Below are 25,880 nucleotides of genomic sequence, written 5' to 3'. Positions count from 1 at the left end.
AGTTAACGTTTCAGGTCTGTGACCCTTCATCAGAACTAGCAAAGGTTAGAAAAGAATGAGATTTTAAGCAAGTGGAGCGGGTGGTGGTTTGTGGGGACAAGAATAAAAGGGAAGGTGTGTGATAGGGCAGGAGAGATTAAATAACAAAACTGTCCTGGGACAAAGGCAAAGAGAGTGTTAATGCTTGTGGTGAGTTAGTCCAGAGTGAGTTGTAATAGTTGAATAATGAGCAGCTCTGTCTACATGAAAAACAGGCACATGGTTAAACAATAAAATAAAATAAAATGAAATAAAACAATAAAAAAAGAAAACTATAAAAAAAGGCCAGTCATGCTCTGAAATTGTTGAACTCAAGGTTGAGTCTGCAAGGCTGTTGAGTGACGAACTGAAGAATCCTTTTCATTAGGCACTCTATAGTCTTGCCGTCTCAATCTTGAGTTTAACAATTTCAGAGCAAGACTGGCCTTTTTTTATAGTTTTCTTTTTTTATTGTTTTATTTTATTTTTTAACCATGTGCCTGTTTTTCCATGGGGACAGAGCTGCTCATTATTCTGCCATTAACACTCTCTCTGGCCAAATGCTTTGTCTTTCACCACAAGCATGAACACACTCTTTGCCTTTGTCCCAGGACAGTTTTGTTATTTAATCTCTCCTGCCCTCTGCCCTATCACACACCTTCCCTTTTGTTTTCTTCCCCACCAACCACCACCCCACCGCTTTACTTGCTTAAAACCTAATTCTTTTGCCAGTTCTGATGAAAGGTCACAGACCTGAAACATTAACTCGGCTTCTCTCTCCACAGATGCTGCCAGAATTAGATTTTAAGCAAGTGGAGTGGGTGGTGGTTGGTGGGGACAAGAATAAAAGGGAAGGTGTGTGATGGGGCAGAGGGCAGGAGAGATTAAATAACAAAACTGTCTTGGGACAAAGGCTAAGAGCGTGTTGTGTATTTCCAGTACTTTCTGTTTTTACTTCAGATTTCCAGCATCTGCAGTATTTTGCTTTCATTTTAGTTCCTTCTCGAACCGCTGCAGCCCATGTGCTGTAGGTATTATATTTGCCTTTAGTGTAGCAATTTTGATACAACTGTGTAATATAGGGCAACAAAATAGCAAAATACTGCAGCTGCTGGAAATTTGAAATAAAAACAGAAAATGGTGGAAATACTCAGCAGGTCTGGCAGCATCTGTGGAGAGAGAAGCAGAGTTAACGTTTCAGGTCAGTGACCTTTCAGCAGAACCTATTGGCTGGCATCCTTCTATCTACGAATGATGACGGACACGCAGCAAACAATCTATTTCAGTTGGGTGTCTTCTTTTGATGTACCTTTGCTGATGGCTTTTTCTAATTTGGTCCTGGGATGTGGGTGTTGCTGGCTAGGCCAGCATTTATTGCCCATCCCTAATTGCCCTTGAGAAGGTGGTGGTGAGCTGCCTTCTTGAACCGCTGCAGTCCATGAGGGGTAGGTACACCCACAGTGCTGTTAAGAAGGGAGTTCCAGGTTTTTGACCCAGCAGCAGTGAAGAAACAGCAATATAGTTCCAAGTCAGGATGGTGTGTGACTTGGAGGGGAACTTGCAGGTGGTGGTGTTCCCATACATCTGCTGCCCTTGTCCTTCTAGGTGGCTGTGAAGGCCCGTCCTTGAGAGCAGGTTCTGCCACAAGTGCTGTACATGAAACTGCCATGTGACACTGTGAGTTGTTGTTTTTGATGTTGGCACCTGTTGCCAAGCTGCTGTAGCAACTGGTCATCTTGGTAGTGCACACCAGTCCACAGAATGTGTTGCTATTTTATAGTCGACATTTAGGGCCTTCATGTCAGGCTTGCAAGCATCCTTGAAGCAGAGCTTTGGACGCCCCACTGGTCGTCTGGCTCCAGGTGCCTCACCATACAGAAGGTCCTTGGGTATGCGGCTGTCTTCCATGCTGCAGGCATGTCCGATCCACCGGGAGCTGCCTCTGTTTGATTCGTGCCAACACACCTGGGTGCTCTACCTTTGAGAGGACTGCCACATTTGTGATTTTGTCCTGCCAGGACAAAATGTGAGTAATATGTGTAATAAATAGCTCAGGTCCACACAGTGTCCTTACTGAGTTTGTGAGCCATGGTCTGTAAACTGGTGATTGTAAGTTCCTGGCTTGTAATCCTGATACAGAAGGCGTCTGAATCAGAAAAGCCAGGAAAGTTGAGCTTTCCAAGAATTTGTAGAGCTGAGGACTTTTCAAATGTTAAGTTTTAGTTTGATGGCACTTCCCATTTTATTGTTCGATTTTTAAAAAAAACTACTTTTCCTGTTTCTCTGAGTCCCTCTCCCTGGGCACAATATAGAATGGTTTTATTTTGGAAGGGGCATTGAAAGACCAACAGCATATTCCTTACAGATGTGAATTTGCGACAACCAGGACAGTATTTGCATAAACTGAAACTCAGCCCAACCTTACAACTCTGGTGAGTGAGTGAATGAATGAATGAAGGAAGAGCCGACGCTTACTGGCAGCTCAATCAGCCAATGGGAAGCGGGAGAGGCGGTGCCCGCCCTCACGACGCAGCCAATCATAGATGAGAGGGCGGGGCCCGGCTGCTCCGCTGAAACAAGGCGGGATGCTTCAGCGCAGTGAAAGGCAGATCTGGCAGTAACTATGTAGCGCACTTTAACCGGGCCAAGAGGGGTTAAATATCTGTCCCAGAGTCAGCATTGGCATGGATTAAACTTTTGCAAGTCTTTTGCTGCCGAGAAAATTTAACACAAGCCGCTGGAAAAAGTTCCTGAAAACTTTTTTTGGAAAAGTTTCCAAAAACTTTTGCAAGTTTGCCGCAGAGATGTTTGCATTGTGAGTGCGGGCGAAGCTATGGCTGTTTATACTCTGACCGGCTTTTCCTTGGTCAGTTTGCTGTCTTTTGGCTACTTGTCCTGGGACTGGATGAAACCCGGGTTAAGCGGAAAGAAGGTGCCAGCCGTGGAAGGGCTCGATGTCAGGCAGAAACCCCACATCATCTTCATCCTGGCGGATGACCAAGGTTTCCACGATATAGGGTATCACAATTCAGACATTCACACTCCGACCATGGACAGACTGGCGGCGGAAGGGGTTAAACTGGAGAACTATTACATCCAACCCATCTGTACCCCATCCAGGAGCCAGCTCATTACAGGGAGGTGAGTTCGACACTGCAGCTAACTTTCCAAACTGCCCAAACTTTCCGCCCAGTTCCTCTCTCAGGGACACTTCCTTCTGCGGAATCGAGATTAAAATGCTTGGGCTTTTTAATTACAGCTCCTTTCACAACCTCGGGACGTTCCAAACGGCCTCACAGCCCATGAAGGACTTTTTTTGAGCGTAGTCACTGTTGTAACGTCACAGACGCAAGCAGTCAACTTGCGCACAGCAAGATCCCACAATCAGCTAGTGGACAAATGACCACTTGAGTAAAAGACAGAAATGTTTGGGTATACTCAGCAAGGCAGGCAGCACCCGTGGAGAGAGAAGCAGAGTTAATGTCCGTGAGCTTTTGTCAGAAATGGTTGAGAGGTGATTTGATTAGAGGTGTTCAAAACCATGAGGGGTCTGAACAGAGTCGATGGGGAGAAAGTCTTCCTGTTGTCCGAAGGGTTGAGAACCAGAGGACAAAAGGAAGCAATGACGACATGAGGAAAAACTCCTTTACACAGCAAGTGGTTAGGATCTGGAATGTGCTGCCTGAGAGTGTGGTGGAGGCAGGTTCAATACAGCTTTCAAAAGAGAATTGGATAATTATCTGAAGCGAAAAAATGTGCAGAGCTATGGGGAAAGGGCAGGGGGGTGGGACTAGCTGAGTTACTCTTGCAGACGCCATGGGCTGAATGACCTCCTTCTGTGCTGTAACCATTCTATGATTCTCTTATTCTATGACCATATAATTTTTTTTTACTGATGTTGGTTGAAGGGTGAGAATTGTCTCAGGACACCAGGGAGAACCCGCCTGCTCTTTGAAATACATCCACCAGAAAGGGAAAACGAAATCTCATCCGATTACAGCACATCTGGCAGTGCAGCACTCCATCAGTACTGCACTGGGAGTGTCAACCTGAATTTTGTGCTCAAGTCTTTGGAGTGGGACTTGAATGCACACAAATGTGCACCCATGGCTGACTCTAACATTCATTCTAATTAATCCTTAATTTGCACAATTATTTATATTACTGTATTTAAAAATCTCATCTGTATGCATTACCTGTCAGTTATTTTCATTATGAACTTAAATGTTCAAATGTGTAGTGGAACTCGCCAATGTACATTTCTCACACTGTTGGCTGAATTTTATCAGCTTGCTGCACTCCGCGGCAGTGTTCTGTGAACTCAATGGCCTTCCGACACGCATGTGCTGTTGCATAGCCCCCGCGATATTACGCGCAGGAGCTCATTTAAATGCAGGGGTGGAGTGGCCACTCCCAATGATGTAGAGGGGGCGGCCGTCACGTTTAGTTTAGTTTAGTTTAGAGTTACAGCACTGAAACAGACCCGAGTCTGTGCCGACCATCAACCACCCATTTATACTAATCCTACACTAATTCCATATTCCTACCACATCCCCACCTGTCCCTATAACCTACCTATACTAGGGGAAATTTAGAATGGCCAATTTACCTATCAACCAGCAAGTCTTTAGCATGTGGGAGGAAACTGGAGCACCCGGAGGAAACCTACGCAGACACAGGGAGAACTTGCAAACTCCACACAGGCAGTACCCAGAATTGAACCCGGGTCGCTGGAGCTGTGAGGCTGCGGTGCTAACCACTGCGCCGCTGCGCCGCCCACGTCTCCGGCAATGGTGTCTGGCGCCACTGTGCAGGCATCGGCGCATTTTTAAAGGGCTTCAAGCCCTTCAGGAGAGATTTTAAAAAGTCAATAAAAGTTTAATTTAACTTTGAATCCCCTTTCACCCCGCCTCCCCACTGTGTACTCAATACATAAATTGACCTATCCCCCCAAAAAAACACTTTTTGAAATTCCAGACTTCCCCCCCCCCCCACAAACTTCAGCATCTTTGACTCTCAACCCTTTCCCACCATCCATACAACCAATAGGAATAGTTTTCCCTGCTCCATGCACCCCCCACCACCACCCCCCCCCCGCCCTGATAATTTTATTCCTCCCCCCTCCCAACCAGTGTCTCGCCTCGGCACTCCGTAAAATCCAGCCCTGTAGTTACACTCCCCCAACGCTGAAGACACTGCAGCAATTCCATCAGTCAGTTGTAATTACAGTGTCGCAAGTTTCTAAAGACAGTCTCCATTATAAACATGGACACGGGTATTTATAATGGAAATGTATGAAAATAAGGACAGAATGCATAACTTCAAAATGGGGCTGGATTTACTTCTGCACAATCCAATCCAGTTATTCCCCTTGAACACCACAATGTCGTAGGAACTCAATTAGAAATATATTTTTAAAAATTACGTCAAACTCTCATCTTTAACCATTAAAGATTCCTATGTGTCTCCCTCCCTTTTACATTATAAACTAGCTATGTAAACCTGTCACACTGTAATTACACCCTCTCTCCACTGGAGGCACAGCAGTTGCAGCATGATCTATCTACATAGACAACTCGCATTATAAATGTGGGCACAGGAATTTATAGCAATATAAAAATACAGTAAAATAGGGGTTTAAATATGTCTGCACTCCTTGGTCCAGTAATTACCTGCTCCCTAACTTGACTTCTGCGTTCAACATCACAATATAAATTAGCAATATGTAAAAAAAAAAGCTTAAGAAACCTTTTCTGCGATTTTACTGCAGCTATTGATTTAAAACATACAAGTGCTATGTTATCGATGCTAGCCTGGTAGAAACTCCAGCTCTTCCACAATGGGAGCCGACTGAGAACTGGCCTGATGCAGATGGATGAGATAGTAAACGGTATGGAAGAGTAAATAAGTACATAATAATAGAAGAAATTTCTCCCCATCTCAGTCCTAAATGGCTGACCCTTTATCCTGAGACTATGACCCCTACCGAGTTCACCTACCTAGGCTCAACTATCACCAGTAACCTGTCTCTAGATGCAGAAATCAACAAGCGCATGGGAAAGGCTTCCACTGCTATGTCCAGACTGGCCAAGAGAGTGTGGGAAAATGGCGCACTGACACAGAACACAAAAGTCCGAGTGTATCAAGCCTGTGCCCTCAGTACCTTGCTCTATGGCAGCGAGGCCTGGACAGCCAAGAGAGACGTCTCAATTCATTCCATCTTCGCTGCCTCCGGAGAATACTTGGCATCAGGTGGCAGGACCGTATCTCCAACGCAGAAGTCCTCGAGGCGGCCAACATCCCCAGCTTATACACACTACTGAGTCAGCGGCGCTTGAGATGGCTTGGCCATGTGAGCCGCATGGAAGATGACAGGATCCCCAAAGACACATTGTACAGCGAGCTCGCCACTGGCATCCGATCCACCGGCCGTCCATGTCTCCGCTTTAAAGACGTCTGCAAACGCGACATGGAGTCCTGTGACATTGATCACAAGTCGTGGGAGTCAGTTGCCAGCGTTCGCCAGAGCGGGCGGGCAGCCATAAAGGCGGGGCTAAAGTGTGGCGAGTCGAAGAGACTTAGTAGTTGGCAGGAAAAAAGACAGAGGCGCAAGGGGAGAGCCAACTGTGGAACAGCCCCGACAAACAAATTTTTCTGCAGCACCTGTGGAAGAGCCTGTCATTCTAGAATTGGCCTTTATAGCCACTCCAGGCGCTGTTCCACACTCCACTGACCATCTCCAGGCTCTTATCCATTGTCTCGCGAGATAAGGAGGCCAAAGAGTTATGACCCCTAGTTCTAGACACCCCAACCAAAGAACAAAGACAAAGAACAAAGACAATTACAGCACAGGAACAGGCCCTTCGGCCCTCCAAGCCTGTGCCGATCCAGATCCTCTAGCTAAACATGTCGCCTATTTTCTACGGGTCTGAATCTCTTTGCTTCCTGCCCATTCATGTATCTGTCTAGATACATCTTAAAAGACGCTATCGTGCCTGCGTCCCCCACCTCTGCTGGCAACGCATTCCAGGCACCCACCACCCTCTGCGTAAAGAACATTCCACGCATATCCCCCCTAAACTTTTCCCCTCTCACTTTGAACTCGTGACCCCTCGTAATTTAATCCCCCACTCTGGGAAAAAGCTTCTTGCTATCCACCCTGTCTATACCTCTCATGATTTTGTACACCTCAATCAGGTACCCCCTCAACCTCCGTCTTTCTAATGAAAATAATCCTAATCTACTCAACCTCTCTTCATAGCTAGCGCCCTCCATACCAGGCAACATCCTGGTGAACCTCCTCTGCACCCTCTCCAAAGCATCTACATCCTTTTGGTAATGTGGTGACCAGAACTGCACGCAGTATTCCAAATGTGGCCGAACCAAAGTCTTATACAACTGTAACATGACCTGCCAACTCTTGTACTCAATACCCCGTCTGATGAAGGAAAGCATGCCGTATGCCTTCTTGACCACTCTATTGACCTGCGTTGCCACCTTCAGGGAACAATGGACCTGAACACCCAAATCTCTCTGTAAATCAATTTTCCCCAGGACTTTTCCATTTACTGTATAGTTCACTCTTGAATTGGATCTTCCAAAATGCATCACCTCGCATTTGCCCTGATTGAACTCCATCTGCCATTTCTCTGCCCAACTCTCCAATCTATCTATATTCTGCTGTATTCTCTGACAGTCCCCTTCACTATCTGCTACTCCACCAATCTTAGTGTCGTCTGCAAACTTGCTAATCAGACCACCTATACTTTCCTCCAAATCATTTATGTATATCACAAACAACAGTGGTCCCAGCACGGATCCCTGTGGAACACCACTGGTCACACGTCTCCATTTTGAGAAACTCCCTTCCACTACTACTCTCTGTCTCCTGTTGCCCAGCCAGTTCTTTATCCATCTAGCTAGTACACCCTGGACCCCATGCGACTTCACTTTCTCCATCAGCCTGCCATGGGGAACCTTATAAAACGCCTTACTGAAGTCCATGTATATGACATCTACAGCCCTTCCCTCATCAATCAACTTTGTCACTTCCTCAAAGAATTCTATTAAGTTGGTAAGACATGACCTTCCCTGCACAAAACCATGTTGCCTATCACTGATGAGCACATTTTCTTCCAAATGGGAATAGATCCTATCCCTCAGTAACTTTTCCAGCAGCTTCCATACCACTGACGTCAGGCTCACTGGTCTATAATTACCAGGATTTTCCCTGCTACCCTTCTTAAACAAGGGGACAACATTAGCAATTCTCCAGTCCTCCGGGACCTCACCTGTGTTTAAGGATGCTGCAAAGATATCTGTTAAGGCCCCAGCTATTTCCTCTCTCGCTTCCCTCAGTAACCTGGGATAGATCCCATCCGGACCTGGGGACTTGTCCACCTTAATGCCTTTTAGAATACCCAACACTTCCTCCCCCCTTATGCCGACTTGACCTAGAGTAATCAAACATCTGTCCCTAACCTCAACATCCGTCATGTCCCTCTCCTCGGTGAATACCGATGCAAAGTACTCGTTTAAAATCTCACCCATTTTCTCTGACTCCATGCATAACTTTCCTCCTTTGTCCTTGAGTGGGCCAATCCTTTCTCTAGTTACCCTCTTGCTCCTTATATATGAATAAAAGGCTTTGGGATTTTCCTTAACCCTGTTTGCTAAAGATATTTCATGACTCCTTTTAGCCCTCTTAATTCCTCATTTCAGATTGGTCCTACATTCCCGATATTCTTTCAAAGCTTCGTCTTTCTTCAGCCTCCTCGACCTTATGTATGCTTCCTTTTTCCTCTTAGCTAGTTTCACAATTTCACCTGTCATCCGTGGTTCCCTAATCTTGCCATTTCTATCCCTCATTTTCACAGGAACATGTCTCTCCTGCACGCTAATCAACCTCTCTTTAAAAGCCTCCCACATATCAAATGTGGTTTTACCTTCAAAGAGCTGCTCCCAATCTACATTCCCCAGCTCCTGCCGAATTTTGGTATACAATTTCTATGTCAATTTCTATGTCAAGCTGTCAAGCCCCTTAAGAATTTTATCTGCTTCAATGTGATCGCCTCTCTTCATTCTTCTAAACTCTAGGGAAGCCCCCATTGTAAGGACTTAGCTTATATTTATACTGCATTATAAATTCCTGTGCCCACATTAGTCTCGTCTGGGCTATGCAGTCTCTCCTCATCGGACAATCCCCTCATCCAGGGATCAGTCTACTGAATCTTTGTTACTCTCTTTCTAAGGCTGTATATAATTGCAGTAAGACATCTTTACTCTTATACTCCAATCCTTTTGATATATAGTCTTGTCTAGCATTTGCTTTACATGCTGTACCTGCATGTTAACCTTATGTGATTTCTGTATAGGGACACCCAGGTCCCCCTGAATACCAGCAGTTCCCAGTCTCTCACCGTTTAAAAAAAAATCTGCTTCTCATTTTCTCCTACGAAACTGGATAACTTCATACTCCCACATTATATTCCATCTTAACCCATCTATATCCTTTTTGCAGCCTCTTTTCATCTTCCTCAAAGCTGTCTTTCACACCTAGCTTTGTATTGTCACCAAACTTGGAGCTCCATCCCCTTATCAGTAATCTGGAGTACTGCTTCAAACTAAAGAGCAAAGAGCTTCAAAAGCAAATGTAGAATCTAATGTTAAGAGTTCTTTAATCAAAGTGGGGCAAACATGTGAAATGGTTTGATAATGGCTGCAAAATGCCTTGGAATTCTTTAAGAAACCGGTTTGGTGCTCGATGGGCGAACTGTAGGATATTTCTACATTGCCTTCTTCAGCTGATTTATTCTGCTTGGCTCAGATCTAAAATCTTTGGGTTGTCTGTGTAAGATTTTGGTTGAGGGCGCTGAATCATACACAATGTAATGCTCCTGACAAACCAGTCTCAAATGTCTGGACGCTGAGATTCTCCTTGGAGCAGAGAAGGTTAAGAGGAGATTTGTAAGAGGTGCTTAATATCATGAAGGATTTTGATAAAGCAAATATGGAGTAGCTGTTTCCAGAGGCAGGAGGATCAGTAACCAGAGGACACAGATTTTAGGTAATTGGCAAAATAACAAGAGGGGAGACGAGGTGAATTTTTTTTGCACAGCGAGTTGTTGTGACATAGCCTGTTGTTGCCTGAAAGGGCGGTGGAAGCAGATTGAACAGTAACTTTCAAAAGGAGAATTGGATAAATACTTGAAGGGAAAAATTTACAGGGCTCTGGGGAAACAGCTGGGGTGTGGGTTAGTTCTTTTAAAGATCCAACACAGCCATGATGGGCAGAATGGCCTCCTTCTATGCTGTGTCATTCTATGATTCCATGATAAACATAGAAAAAGAAATTCTGAAGTGCCTTGGAGCAGTTTTTTAAAAATCAAATTAATAGAAAAATTTGTAAATGCTGGAAATAACTGAGCTGGTCACTCTGCATCTGTAAAGAGGATTAGGGTGATTCAGGATGTCTAATCCACCATCACTGTTTTCTACACTTGATTTAGCATCGTACTTGTGTTATTTGTAATGTGGTATCAAACCCAAACACTCAGTAATATGAGGGGCATCACACTACTGCATTCCAGATTCAGACCATGGGTTCTGCTGTTTGTGGGAAGTTTGTCAACTGTGGTTTAGTGGGTAGCACTCTTGCCTCTGAGTCAGAAGTTTGTGGGTTTAAACCCCACTACAGAAACTTCAGCACAAAATCTAGGCTAATATGCCCTGTTCAGTCGTGAGGGAGTGCTGTACTATCGGAGACTCTGCCTTTCAGGTAAGATGTTAAACCATGTCTTCCCTGTTTGTCCTCTCTGATGAACATGAATGATCCCACTGCACTATTTGAAGAAGAACAGGGGAGTTTTCCCTAGTGTCGTGGCCTGTATTTATCCCTCAACCAACATTTATATAAATGGTGAACCACAGATTTGTAAGATCTGTATGAAACAGATTATCTGGTCGCTATTGCATTGCAATTTTGTGAGAGCTTGCTGTGCTCCGATACAGCAGTGACTACACCTCAAAAGAGTAATTGGCTGACAAGTGCTTTGGGATGCCCTGAGGCCATGAAAGACGCTATATAAATATAAGTTTTTTTTTCCTACACTGTCCCATTCACTTCACAGTTATGGCAAAGCATCCACCATAAAACAACTTTTGCTGCTTGGATTCCATTCCTTATGTTCAGACATCCATACTGAAGTTGTGTAAGCAGGTATCGCAGGGCTGTGCGCTTCTGTATCTAACTTTAAATCACAGTTTGTATTATGTTAACTTGTTATTTTTACCCTTCTATTTTTATGAAATTCCCACTTCTCTCTGGTGCGTGGTACATTGGTTGAAAATAAGGTGGGAGACTGAGGTAGGTGTAAATTTCTGTCCAATTCTGCCCCGTTTTTCCCAAACTCTTCTGCTGCCCCCTCCCCCACAACAATGGAAATCTGGCCACTGAGTGCAGCATATTTAAAGGGTTTGCGACCCAGTGGCTAGCGAGTGGCTCCCACCCCCCATCCCGCTCTGCATCACTGTCCAGTGACTCCTGCCTGGGTGGTGTTAATCTGTTAATTGTGTGCCAATTGTTTAATTATATGCAGGTGGAGGGTGTTAATTGGGGTCTTACCTGAGCACTTATAAGCAGACACTTACTGAGACTGCTGGAGGTATTATTTACCTAAATAAAAAGGTATTTATTTTCACAACAAATGTGAAACTGAGTAAAGATAGGCTCCAGCAACATCCTTCCACAACAAGCTTTCTGGAATTTAACAGGTGGAGCGGGGAGGTTGGGCTGTGCCATGATGCATCTCATGGATGAATAGCCCACCTTCCCTTCGCAGGTCAGGCTCGCCTACGAAGTGCAGCAATATGGGAGAACCATCAGTATTCATAAAAGGGATGGGAGAGGAAACTTGAATGGAATTTTTAAAAATGTTTTTCGTTGGATGGAATTAAGAAATAGTTGGAAATGGGTAATATCTGGATATTGAATGATTTATGTTGAGCGATGAGTGAGTTGGCAAAGAGACAGCTTATTTCACAATGCCTGCAGCCTGAGTTACACCCAGTAATCTAAAAGTACTTCTGGAAGTACTGTGAATAAAAACACTGCAAAAATGGGGTTCCTATTTGTTATGACCGAGGCGGAAGGAGGGCTCAGTTTATTCTAGTTCAGCTTTTCCACAGGTCACAACATATATTTAAATTTTCCGACTTACCGATACGGTCAATCACATACTCTATTTTTCCCAGAGTAAAACACACTAACCAGCTTTCTTTAATGAAGAACAAAATTATAAGTTTATTATAAAACAAGTCTTAACCAGTAATGAAGTAAAGCATAAGCACACAGATTGAAATTTTAAAGTTCCCTTTTTACCTTAACCCCTCACACACACACACGTATACACACACGTACACACGTACACGCACACACACACGTACACGCACACACACACACACAAGTACACGCACGCACACACACCGGTTAAGCTGAAATATAAAAGGGATTTTTATTTAGAGATCTGTTACAGACAAAAAAACACTTGGGCTGAACACTTACTCATTTTTGAAGAAAACAGCAGAGGAGATGTGTTCCAAAACATATGTGGCATAAAGTCTGCCCTCCGAATACACGTGGACGGGTCACTGGGATCTTTTAGAACAGTTCTTTTCAGGCGGAATTGAGAATTATTTTAGCAGGCTTTTCTTCAGAGACAGGAGACCTGATGAGTTGACACAGTGGATTTCTCAAGGTCTTTTAGAGACGTGCTGGAAAACTGAGCTGGGTGTGGTCTTCACTCCTTCCTTGGGAATTCTCTTCTCTCCTTGGAAGTTCTCTTCCTTTTTCTGCAGGCTTTTTAAAGAGATGGAACAGGCTGGGCTGAGCTGGGGTTCTGTCCTTCAGTTTTATTTTTTTTTAAACTCCAACCCCTTTTAAACTGTTCATTCCTAACTCCAAACAATTCAAAAATGAAACCGGAAACAGAAAGTCCACCTTCTGACCTGTCACTTCTCTGCACGCATCTTCATCAATTACCAGGGTTTCTGCTCTATTTTTAACTTGAGTCATGTAACAACCAGTAAATGTTTTTGTCAAATAAATCCTTTCAGTGTTCTCTTGATGACCCTCTTGAAAAAAAAACTGGTCCGACATTTTGTCAGTTTGACTATGAATTCTGAAAAAATATTTTTAACAAAAACAGAAGCACTTTCTCATTGAGTTCCGAAGAAGGGTCACTGACCCGAAACGTTAACTCTGCTTCTCTTTCCACAGATGCTGCCAGACCTGCTGAGTGATTCCAGCATTTCTTGTTTTTGTTTCCGATTTCCAGCATCCGCAGTATTTTGCTTTTATTACAGAAGCACTTTCATAACACATTGAACAAAACTCTTAGTCTTTAGCTGTCTCCAAACTGGAGCTGGATCTTACTTCAACAGTGTTCGTTATATATAGTTTGTCACCTCCCACAGGGCTTTTCAATCTCTGCACTATTGGCCTTGCCTAAACTTTTTAATAAAATTGTAAAGTGATCTTATAACTGCTACATTACATTCTAGTCATCAACTCCCACTCCCTCAACCTGTTCAATACATAATCAAGACTTATACTCCAAGACAATATTGAGGCAGCACTGCATTATCAGAGGTGACTTCCTTCAAGTGAGAGATTAAATTTAGGAAGAGGAGTAGGCCATTCAGCCCACCAAGCCTGTGCAATCACTGTTGTACTGTAGGAAATGCGACAGCCAAATTGCACAAAACAAAGTCCCGCAAACAGCAGTGAGATGATGGCCAGATCATCTACTTACAATGACCTCGGCTGAGGGATAAATATTGGCCCAGGACACTGGGGGAACTCTCCTGCACTTCTTTAAACTTGTGCCCTGGCTCTTTTACGTCCACCTGAGAGGGCCGATGGGGCCTTGGTTTAACATTTCATCCAAAAAGACAGCACCTCCAACAGTGCAGCACTCCCTCAGTACTGCACTGGGACAGTCAGCCTCCAATTTGTGCTCAAGTCTCTGGAGTGGGACTTGAACCCATGACTCCTGTCTCTGAGACACAGCTGATACTGAACAGCAAAGCAGGAGTAGGCATTCACACCCTCAAGCCTGCTCCACCATTCAATTGAATTATGCCTGATCTGTACCTCAGCTTTATTGGTTACCTTTGCTCCATATCCCTCAATACCCTTAGCCAACAAAAACTATCAATCTCTGTCTTGAAAGCTCTGATTAACCCCCAGCATCCACAGCCTTTTGGTGGCGAGAGTTCCAGATATCCACTTCCCTTTGTGTGAAAAATTTCCTTCCTAAATGGGGCTAGCTCTAATTTTAAGACTGCACCCCCTCGTTCTTGATTTCTTCCATCACAGGAAATATTTTCTCTCTATCCAAGTTAAATTGAGGATGTGCCTACCTGGTCACAAAAGAAATCCATGGCACTATTTTGAAGAAGAACAGGGGAGTGCTCCCCCCTGTGTCCTGACCGATATTTATCCCTCAATCAACATCACTAAAAAAAACCGCGAGCCTGATCACTTATCACGTAACTGTTTGTGGGACCTTGCTGTGTGCAAATTGGCTGCTGTGTGCTTGCACACAGGAACAGTGACTGCATTTCACAATGCATCACAAATTAAGCAGTTTGAGATGTTTCTGAGACAAGTGATAAAGTACTGTAGAGGCGCAAGTTCTTTCTTTGCAACTCTTTAACTGTTCTTTGGCAAATCATTTCCAAATGGTGGGCCAAGTGCCTGAATGAGCACTGCTATCTTAGATGCTTGATGAAGAAACACTGGTGGTTCTGTTGTTGGATCGTCCAGTATTATGTATTTATTTGAAGAGGTTTAACCAAAATATCCCATTGGCCTGTTGCCAGGGCTGTCATGATGTCCCTTCCCCACTCACTGGGATTATATGGCCTGCTAGCTCAGCTTAAAGATGCCACGGGTCCTGCTTAAAGAGGATTCACACTGCTTAGTGACCATGAAGAGACCACAGCTACTTAAAATTATGCTTAAAGTGACCATGCCCTGCTTAAAATGGCCACGCGATACTTAAACTGGCTTAAGTGACTATACGCTACATAAAGTTGATAAACTTAATGAAAATTACAACAGAGAGAAAATTAGGAAAAAGGAGGGACAGGAAAACAAGGTGTTGATGTTTTGGTATTGAACTTCCTATAAATAAAAGTATTCTGAATCTTTGAGTGTATTTATTATTGAATATTTGTGTTCATACCTGTGTCATCCTGTGTAAAACTAAAAACAAGCAAAAACTAACTGTAGGTTCCAGGAAATAAAACCTTTGCCAAATCTAAGAGTAAAGCTTCCATTTCCACTACTTTCCCATGCAAGAGAGGAAATAAATATTTACACCAAACTGATATATTCTCAAGTCAGGCCGAAAACATAGAAAAATAGACTAGAGAAAATATCAAAAGTAAAGGGGAATAAAAGGAAGAATAAAATTTCTTCTGCCTGATGGATCAGTGGGTAAGTGCATTACTCTGTACGGTAGTGAGTGGTATACTGACTGAGAGAGCCATGTGTACGATTCCAAGTCTGTGCTGAATTTGTTGGGTTTTGTTCAGGCACTATAGATAGAACAAATATTTGTTCATTTATGCATTTAAATAGTGCTTTTTATAACCACAGATTGTCCCAAAACACTTTACAATAATACCAATGACAAACACTTGGATTTATAAAGCTCCCAAGACGTTTCACAGGAGTGTTATGAAACAAAATTTGACATTGAGCCATTTAAGAAAATATTAGGATAGGTGACCAAAAGCTTAGTCAAATGGGTAGGTTGTGAGCAGCATCTTAAAGGAGGAAACCGAGGTGGAGAGAATTAGGGAGGAAATTCCAGAGCTTGGGGCCCAGGCAGCTGAAGGCATGGCTGCCAATGGTGAAGGATTGAAAATCAGGATGCATGAAAGACCAGAATCTTTTTTTTATTCTTTCACGGGATTTGCGCATAGTTTGCAAGGCCAGCACTCATTGCCCATCCCTAATTGAGAAGGTGGTGGTGAGCTGCCTTCTTGAACCACTGCAGTCATTGGGGTGTAAGTACACCCACAGTGTTGTCAGGGAGGGAGTTCCAGGATTTTGACCCAGTGACAGGGAAGGGACAGCGATATAGTTCCAAGTCAGGATGGCGTGTGGCTTGGGGGGGGGGGAACTTGCAGGTGTGGTATTCCCTCACATCTACTGTCCTTGTCCTTGTAGGTAGAAGTGGTTGCGGGTTTGGAAGGTGCTGTCGAAGGAGGTATGGTGAGTTGCTGCAGTGCATCTTGTACATGGTACCCACTGCTGCCACAGTGCATCAGTGGTGGAGGGAGTGAATGTTTGAGGTGGTGCTGATTAAGCAGGCTGCTTTGTCCTGGATGGTGTTGAGCTTCCTGAGTGTTGTTGGAGCTGCACCCATCCAGGCAAGTGGAGAGTATTCCATCACACTCCTGAATTGTGCCTTCTAGATGGGGAGACAGGAGGTGAGTTGCTCGCTGCAGAATTCCCAGTCTGTGACCTGCTCTTGTAGCCACAGCATTTATGTGGTTGGTCCAGTTCAGTTTCTGGTCAATGGTAACCCCAGGATATTGATAGTGGGGGATTCAGTGGTGGTAATGTCATTGAATGTCAAGGGGAGATGGTTAAATTCTCTCTTATTGGAAATGATCATTACCTGGCACTTGTGTGGTATGAATATTACTTGTCACTTATCAGTCAAAGCCTGGATGTTGTCCAGGTCTTGCTGCTTTGGTAATTCAGGAGTTGTGAATGGTACTGATCATCGTACAATCATCAGGGAACATCTACAATTCTGACCTTATGATTGAAGGAAGGTCATTGATGAAGCAGCTGAAGTTGACTGGGCATAGAACACTACATTGAGGAACTCCTGCAACAACGTCCTGGGGCTGAGATGAATGACCTCCAACAACCACAACGACCTTCCTTTGTGCTAGGTGGAGAGTTTTCCCCTCTATTCCCATTGACTTCAGTTTGACAAGGGCTCCTTGATGCCACACTCAGTCAAATGCTGCCAGGGCAATCACTCTCACCACACCTCTTGAGTTCAGCTCTTTAGTCCATGTTTGGACCAAAGCTGTAATGAGGTTAGGAGCCGAGGGGCCTTGGTGGAACCCAAACTGAGCATCGGTGAGCAGGTTTTTATTTATTTATTTAGAGATACAGCACTGAAACAGGCCCTTCGGCCCACCGAGTCTGTGCCGACCAACAACCACCCATTTATACTAACCCTACAGTAATCCCATATTCCCTACCACCTACCTACACTAGGGGCAATTTACAATGGCCAATTTACCTATCACCTGCAAGTTTTTGGCGGTGGGAGGAAACCAGAGCGCCTGGAGGAAACCCACGCGGTCACAGGGAGAACTTGCAAACTCCGCACAGGCAGTACCCAGAACTGAACCTGGGTCGCTGGAGCTGTGAGGCTGCGGTGCTAACCACTGCGGGGTATTGCTGTTTAAGTGGCGCTTGATGGCATTGTCGACGACACCTTCCACCACTTTGCTGATGATTGAGAGTAGACGAATGGGGCAGTTACTGGCCGGATTGGACTTGTCCTGCTTTTTTTGGATGGGACATAACTGGGCAATTTTCCACATTGCCGGGTAGATGCTAGTGTTGTAGCTGTACTGGAAGAGCTTGACTAGGGGTGCGGCTAGTTCTGCAGCACAAGTCGTCAGAACTACAGCTGGAATGTTGTCAGGGCCCATAACCTTTGCAGTATCCAGTGTCTTCAGTTGTTTCTTGATTAAAGGCCTGCTCAGATCAGGGAAAAGAACCCGACTGATCTACAGCGGACCTGAGCCCAACCCGAGTCCCTTCAATTTCGCCCCGAGCCCGGCCCGACCCCACTCGGCCCGACCCGAGCCTGACCCAACCATCCCTTTACTTACCTTCCAACTGGGAAGCTCCACGAAGCTGCCGCGCATGCGTGATGACGTCATAGTGATGTCACTCGCTCACTGCGCAGACTCAGTTTTGTCCCGGACTCCCAGGTCAGGTAAGTTTTTAAAATTTCAATACTTACCAGCAGAGCACTTACCGTGTGTGTCCGGCCCGACCCAACCCGAGCACGAAAGCTGGACCCAGAAGAGGGGCCCGACCTGATGCAAACCTGACACATGTCGTCGGGTCCCATCAGGTTCGGGTCGACTAGCAGACCTTTATTCTTGTTATCACATGGAGTGAATTGGCTGAAGTCTGGCATTTGTGATGCTGGGGATCTCAGGAGGAGGCCGAGATGGAGCATCCACTCGGCACTTCTGGCTGAAGATTGTTGCAAATGCTTCAGCCTTTTCTTTTGCACTGATGTGTTGGGCTCCCCCATCATTGAGGATGGGAATATTTGTGAAGCCACCTCCTCCAGTTAGTTGTTTAATTGACCACCACCATTCAAGACTGGATGTGGCAGGACTGTAGAGCTTTAATCTGATCCATTGGTTGTGGGATCACTTAGCTGTGTATTTCATTCTGCTTCCACTGTTTGGCAAGAAAGTAGTCCTGCGCTGTAACTTCATCGAGTTGATGCCTCATTTTTAGGTATGCCTCCTGCTGCTCCATGCATGCCCTCCTGCACTCCTCATTGAACCAGGGTTGATTCCCCAGCTTGATGGTAATGGTAGAGTGGGGGATATGCCGGGCCATGAGGTTACAGATTGCGTTTGATTACAATTCTGCTGCTGCTGAGGGCCCACATCATCTCGTGGATGCCCAGATTTGAGCTGCCAGATCTGTTCTGAATCTATTCCATTTAGCACGGTGGTAGTGTTTGGGATCTTCTTCTCCCTGCTGCTCTCACATGCCTTCAAGTCTTCAGAAGAAGGAATTTTCCTCCAGACAAGATCAGATGGCAGGTTGTTCAACCTTGCCCGTCTTAGAGCGCAGACCAAAGTATGGAAGGTCCTCATCAGGGAACTCCTCTTTGCTGACGATGCTGCATTAACATCTCACACTGAAGAGTGTCTGCAGAGACTCATCGACAGGATTGCAGCTGCCTGCAACGAATTTGGCCGAACTATCAGCCTTAAGAAAACGAACATCATGGGACAGGACATCAGAAATGCTCCATCCATCAATATTGGCGACCACGCTCTGGAAGTGGTTCAAGAGTTCACCTACCTAGTCTCAACTATCACCAGTAACCTGTCTCTCAATGCAGAAATCAAGAAGCGCATGGGAAAGGCGTCCGCTGCTATGTCCAGACTGGCCAAGAGGGTGTGGGAAAATGGCGCACTGACACGGAACACAAATGTCCAAGTGTTTCAAACCTGTGTCCTCAGTACTTGCTCTACGGCAGCGAGGCCTGGACAACGTATGTCAGCCAAGAGCGACATCTCAATTCATTCCATCTTTGCTGCCTCCGGAGAATCCTTGGCATCAGGTGGCAGGACCGTATCTCCAACACAGAAGTCCTTGAGACGGCCAATATCCCCAGCATTTACACCCTACTGAGCCAGCGGCACTTGAGATGGCTTGGTCATGTGAGCCACATGGAAGATGGCAGGATCCCCAAGGACGCATTGTACAGTGAGCTCGCCACTGGTATCAGACCCACCCGCCGTCCATGTCTCCGCTTTAAAGACATCTGCAAACGTGACATGAAGTCCTGTGACATTGATCACAAGTCGTGGGAGCCAGTTGCCAGTGATCGCCAGAGCTGGCGGACAGCCATAAAGGCGGGGCTAAAGAGTGGCGAGTCGAAGAGACTTAGCAGTTGGCAGGAAAAAAGACAGAAGCGTGAGGAGAGAGCCAACTGTGCAACAGCCCCGACAACCAATTTTATCTGCAGCACCTGTGGAAGAGTCTGTCACTCTAGAATTGGGCTTTATAGCCACTCCAGGGGCTGCTTCACAAACCACTGACCACCTCCAGGCGCTTACCCATTGTCTCTCGAGACAAGGAGGCCAAAGAAGTTCCACACAACCCGATGGAGGGTAAAGCCTGGCTACCCGACCCAAACCCGACTAGGCCCAACTACATGTGTCGGGTTTGGGTCGGGTTGGGTCGAAATTCCGAGTCCAGCATTCGGACTCGGGTTGGGTCGGGCTGGGCTGGACACTGCTTCCGGGAAGTCACGGGATCAGGCTTACCCATGATTCCCCACAACTCCAGCTGCAGGAATAGCCTGCTGCCGGAACAAATGAAGGAGATGCGTGTTGGGTCGGGTCGGATCGGGTGTGGAAACAAATTAAAAGGCTCGGGGTCGGGTCAGGTTTTAATTTTATTCCCGAACCAGGCTTTAATGAAGGGTATCCTCAGTGTGAAGCTAGGACTTTGTTTTGCATCTGCAACAGGTAGATTGGTGAAGGTGAGGTCAAGTAGGTTTTTCCCTCTTGTTGGTTCCCTCAGTACCAGCCACAAGCTCAGTCTGGCAGATATGTCCTTTAGGGCTCAGCCAGCTTGGTCAGTAATGGTGCTACCAAGCCACTCTTGGTGATGGATATTAAAGTCCCCCACCCAGAGTACATACCACCCTCATTCAACATGGAGGACTATTGATTCATCAGCTGAGGGGTGGGGTGGGGGTGCAGTAGGTGGTAATCAGCTGGAAGTTTCCTTTCCCATATTTGACCTGATACCATGAGACTTCATGAGGTCCAGAGTGAATGTTGGGGACTCCCAGTGCAACCCCCTCTCGACTCTACCACTGTGCTTCCACCTCTGGTGGGTCTGTCCAACCAGTGGGACAAGACATAACCAGGAATTGTGATGGTGGTGTCTGGGATATTGGACATAAGGTATGTTTCCATGAGTAAGACTATGTCAGGCTGTTGCTTGACTAGTCTGTGGGACAGCTCTCCTAATTTTGGCACAAGTTAATAAGGAGGACTTTGCAGGGTTGACAGGCTGGTTTTGCTGTTGTCATTTCCAGTGCCTAAGTCACTGCCTGATGCTCCATCCAGGTTTATTCCTTTTCAACTTTTGTGTCACAGTTTTTTACAACTGAGTGGCTTGCTGGGCCATTTCAGAGGGCAGTTAAGAGTAAACCACATTGTTGTGAGTCTGGAGTCACATGTAGGGCAGACCAGTTAAGTACAGCAGGTTTACTTCAATAGTGAAGCGGATGGGTTTTTACAACAATTCCACCAGCTGCTATGGTGGGATTTGAACCCATGTTCCCAGAGTATTGCCCTAGGTCTCTGGATTATTAGTGCAGGGACAATACCACTACACCACTGTCTCCACTCAGGTGCCATTGGGTGAGCAGAGTTATTGGACCGAGTGGCCTGTACACGCTCGGGCAGTGAAGGGCATCCTCAAGGGATCGTGGGGCTGTAAGTTTGTTAGGAGGAGGTCCTGTAATCATTGTGATGAAGCTGAGTGTGATCAAGGCACATGGGATTAAGGTTTTCAGAGATTGGGTCATGTAGCAATGAGGATCAATTTCCCCAGCAGCAGATGCAGAGGCCCAGGCATGAGGAGGGCAGAAGAGAGGAACAAGGGGCAGGAAGGCAATGGAGGTCATACCTGCAGCATGGTATGTACCACCAAAGAAACTGCTACCTGGAGATGTCCGAGAACCAGTGCTGCAAGAGACTACGCCTCTCCAGGCTGATGGTCACAGATTTGTATCCTTGTGGCAGAAGACCTCACACCTCACAGCACTGCTCGCCATGCCCTGCCAGTCACAGTGGCCTTGGACATCTTCACCTCTGGCTCCTTCCAAGGATCAGCAGTCAACCTTGGTGGCATCTATCAAGCGGCAACACAATATTGCATCTCACAGGTCACTGATGCCCTATTTGCAAGAGCAAGTGGTAGAGTACACATGATTTCAAACAGATGGGGCAGTGGCGTTCGCCTCCATCGCTGGGTTCACGCAGGTGTGGGCACCATCGATTTCACCCATGTGGCCATCAGGGTGATGAGTGAGCGGCCAGTGCGATTCATCAGCAGGATGCGGTTTCCACTCCCTCAAAGTTCAGCTGGTCCACGACCGCAGCAAGAGATTTATACACATGTGCGCTCGCTTTCCTGGCAATTGCCATGACGCCTCCATCTTCCGGCAGTCCAGGCTACCACAGCAATCCTTTGTGCCACCCCTCAATCTTCATGGATGGATTCTAGGGGACCAGAGATAAATCTTGAAGAGATGGCTATGTGACCCCGGGACAGAGGCATTGAGGCAATACAATCAAATCCATCTGCTCACAAGGACCACCATCGAGCAGGCCATCAGGCTTCTGAAGATGCGATTCCGATGCCTGAATCAGTCGGGAGGCTCCCTGCAGTACACTCCTGCAAGGGTCTCGCGCATTGTGGTGGTCTGCTGCACTCTCCATAACATGACCCTCCAGAGAGGTCGAAGAGGCTGAGGTGCTGGAACATACCTCATCGGAGCATGAGGAGGAGGAGGAAGAGGAAGAACAGAGAGGTTGTCAGCCTGCACAGGGGAGTGGCTGGGGCTGGCGCAGGACTCGAAGGTCTCGTTAGGATGGAGTCAATGCCAGGCAAAATCTGATCCAGGCTATTTCACCTGAGCAAGTCTAACTTTGCAGGACTGAATGCTCTGGAACTCACTGAGCTGTCTGTGAGAGCATTTCCATTGATGACACAACCTTGAATAGATCCACTCTTACTGCCAATGAATGATGCACATGTCCAGAGGTCTCACCGTCCCCCTTCCAAGACCCTTGCTTCCCTTCAGCACTTCATTACTCTTTTCGAATTTTGTCATTAAGGAATGGAAGCTCAATGGAGTCATGTGTCATTTTTTACAGTGTGAGCATAAAGTAACAAAGTGCACCTTAACAGGTGACATAAACCCCAGTGAACCACTCAGTGCTCCGACTGACACAGTGGCCTCCGTTCTTGGCAACTTCTACACAGTTCCCCCTTGTGGCCTCGGATGAGGTGGAGGCAGCCTGTGTTGTGTATTCACCGAGTTACTCTAACATGAGGTCTCACAGTGCAAGCAGCCATTGTCCAACAGACTTTATTTACACCTCCCCAGCAGAGGAGGGTGGCAGAGAGAGAAGTAGGCAAATCCTCAGCTATTACAATATACCACACTCCCTCCCCACTTTAAAAAAATCTTAAATTGTATTGTAAAAATACATTAAAATGTAAAATGGTACATGCACATAATTTCCCAGAATACAGTAACAATACCTGAAATTTAACAGGTCAGGTTGCATATTGTTACTGTAACCACAACTAAACGTATATGACCGATATTTCCAGTGTAATTTACGTGTTAAAATAAATTGTTTTTCCTTAACACCAGTATGTCTTAGACAAAAATACCATTATCTGACAAAAAGTAGTGAAAAGAATCACTTATTTCTTCTTCTGTCCTACATATGTTAGGGCGGCGCAGTGGTTAACACCACAGCCTCACAGCTCCAGCAACCCAGGTTCAGTTCTGGGTACTGCCTGTGCAGAGTTTGTAAGTTCTCCTTGTGACCGTGTGGGTTTTCCCCGGGTGCTCCGGTTTCCTCCCACAACCAAAGACTTGCAGGTGATAGGTAAATTGGTCATTGTAAGTTACCCCTAGTGTAGGTAGGTGGTAGGGAATATGGGATTGCTGTAAGGTTAGTATAAATGGGTGGTTGTTGGTCGGCACAGACTCGGTGGACCGAAGGGCCTGTTTCAGTGCTGTATCTCTAAATAAAAAATACTTTCAATTAATCTATCTGGCTTCTTTCTCTTTCTGTCTGGATATCTTCTTCCATTTCCATTAGCTTGATTCTGCTCTCCCAACATCTCAGACTGTGTCGACCCTGGACTTTGAATTTGATTCCAACTCCAGTTAATGGTTGGGACTGTGAAATTGATTGATTAGTCTTAATGAAAGATCTTGACTCACTTTGCTGATTCTGTAATACCGGAAAACTTTCAGTTTCTTTGTGACTTAAACTTTCCTCCTGACTTTCACTTGGGACTGTAGGAACTTGGACTGTAGGAGGTTTCTCATGCTCTCCCTTTGTCAGATTACCTCTTTCAAGCAAATGATCGGCATGACACTGACGGAGTCTGTCTGCAATCTTCACTAGATATATAAATGCACCTCGTCTTTTTACAACAACTTCAAATACATACCTCTCCTTATCACCTCGTTGGTTTTCACCACGACCGTGAGCAACCTGTTGTAGACTGTGGGGTTATTCTGTAAGAGAACAGAAAATTGTCTAGCCTGTGTTGAACAGAAACATGGAAATTATTGCCTAGCTTGTCACCTAGCAAATAATCCTGCAAAGACCTCTTCACAATTTGTACACTTATTTCTGCAGCACCATTCGATGCTGGGTGATATTAGAGTGTGCTTGACTCCATTCTCACTCAGAAATATTTCAAACTCATCCAATGTAAACTGTGGACCATTATCTGACACCAACACTTCTGGCAACCCATAAATTGCAAACCAACTTCCCAAAACCTCAATAGTTTTGCACTTGTGGTATTGGTCATAAACTCAACATTTATCCACTTGCTATAGCTATCAACTAAAACAAAATACTCTTTCCCTTCCACTTCAAAGAAATTGACATGTACTCATTCCCACAGTTTTCTTGTGTTTGACCATGGAAGACAAGGAACCTTGATTGGATCATTTTTCATTCTGAGACCCACTTCACAACTTTTTCACCAACTCCAATATCTCTGTCTATCTTTTGGATACCAAAAATAGCTTCTTGCTACTGCTTTCATACAGACTATCACTGTGCGCTTTGATGAAGATCCTTTAACAATCTCTCTCAAAACCTTGGCAGAATAATGACTCTTAAACCCCATAGGAGACAACTTTGATCAACACTCAGTTCATTTCTGCTTCATCACACTCTTCAGACCAGCCATTCATGACATAATTGAGTACTTTACTGAGCCTTGCTAGTTTCTTCAGAAATTTTCCTGGCGGACTCTGGCATGTGATTTGTGTATGTAAAGTCATTCACAGGTAACTCATTTGCTAAAAACGAATCATTCTTCCCTTCCTCAATGTTAGACTTACTCTTACTGATTCCTACTGTAAATAACTTGGCCCAGTTTAACTGTATTTTCTTAAGGCAATTTCTTCCCATCTGGGAGACTTTGTTCTCTCCTACTACTACCAATGGCAAATAACAGGATGCATCATCATATTCCATCCTAACACTAACTTCACCTAACACTGGAATTCTGTTATTGCAATAACTAGTCAGTTTCACACCAGTTTTTCATAAGGGAATGTGACTTCGGGATTCCTTGTACTTTCATTCCGTGATAACAAACACTACTGCAGCTGTATCAACGATGAAAGTAAGTTGTGAATCTCTGACTTTCATTCTGACTGTGGGCACTGGAATTATATCTTCAGCCCTTTTTCTCTCATCTTCCATATGCTGTTTGCTTTCTGACTGAGTACAACTCTTTATCTCCTTGCTCAATAACATCAGCTTCTGTTTCCATATCTATTATTTGCGCTTTCGAAGACTTCCAGGCTCCTGAACTAGCTTTAAATCTACCATGACCGCGACCTGCCGCATTGCTGTGACCTGGAGTTTTATCACGAACTGGAGCATTACTGTTTTCTCAACTCATGCATGCCTTCTGGATATGACCGACTTTCTCCCAGGCATAGCACTTTGACTGAAAATGGGGGCATTTAGATGGTTGGTGGCTACCATGGCAACGGTAACATCTCAATTTCTGAGTCTGAGTCTGAGTCTGCGAACTTGGCTGCCTTGGCCTGGTTCCCACTGAAATCTGGTGGACCTCCCCTGTCGGCTCAGGAAAAGAACTTCCTTGCAATCTGTCACTATCTCTTCCTGCCATTTCCATGGTTGTGGCCTCATCGCAAGCCTCCTTCCACATCAGCTTATTGCATTTACTAAAAAGC

At 45.3% G+C, this 25,880-nt stretch overlaps 1 protein-coding gene across 1 annotated transcript in view; it reads left to right on the top strand.

Annotated features, from left to right (window-relative positions):
* The first annotated feature begins 2,628 nt into the window (after positions 1-2,628).
* Positions 2,629-25,880, top strand: part of LOC137376053 (arylsulfatase I-like) — a 39,553-nt gene continuing 16,301 nt past the window's right edge. Inside the window, exon 1 of the mRNA XM_068044037.1 lies at positions 2,629-3,159. Coding sequence (XP_067900138.1) covers positions 2,852-3,159 — 308 coding nt within the window. The 5' untranslated portion in view covers positions 2,629-2,851. The remainder of the gene's footprint in view (positions 3,160-25,880) is intronic.

The sequence above is a fragment of the Heterodontus francisci genome, chromosome 12 (genome assembly GCF_036365525.1).
Source record: "Heterodontus francisci isolate sHetFra1 chromosome 12, sHetFra1.hap1, whole genome shotgun sequence".
In the NCBI taxonomy this organism is placed as follows: Eukaryota; Metazoa; Chordata; class Chondrichthyes; order Heterodontiformes; family Heterodontidae; genus Heterodontus; species Heterodontus francisci.
The sequence above is the reverse complement of the archived record's forward strand: the minus strand, read 5'-3'. Positions and strand labels throughout refer to the sequence as shown.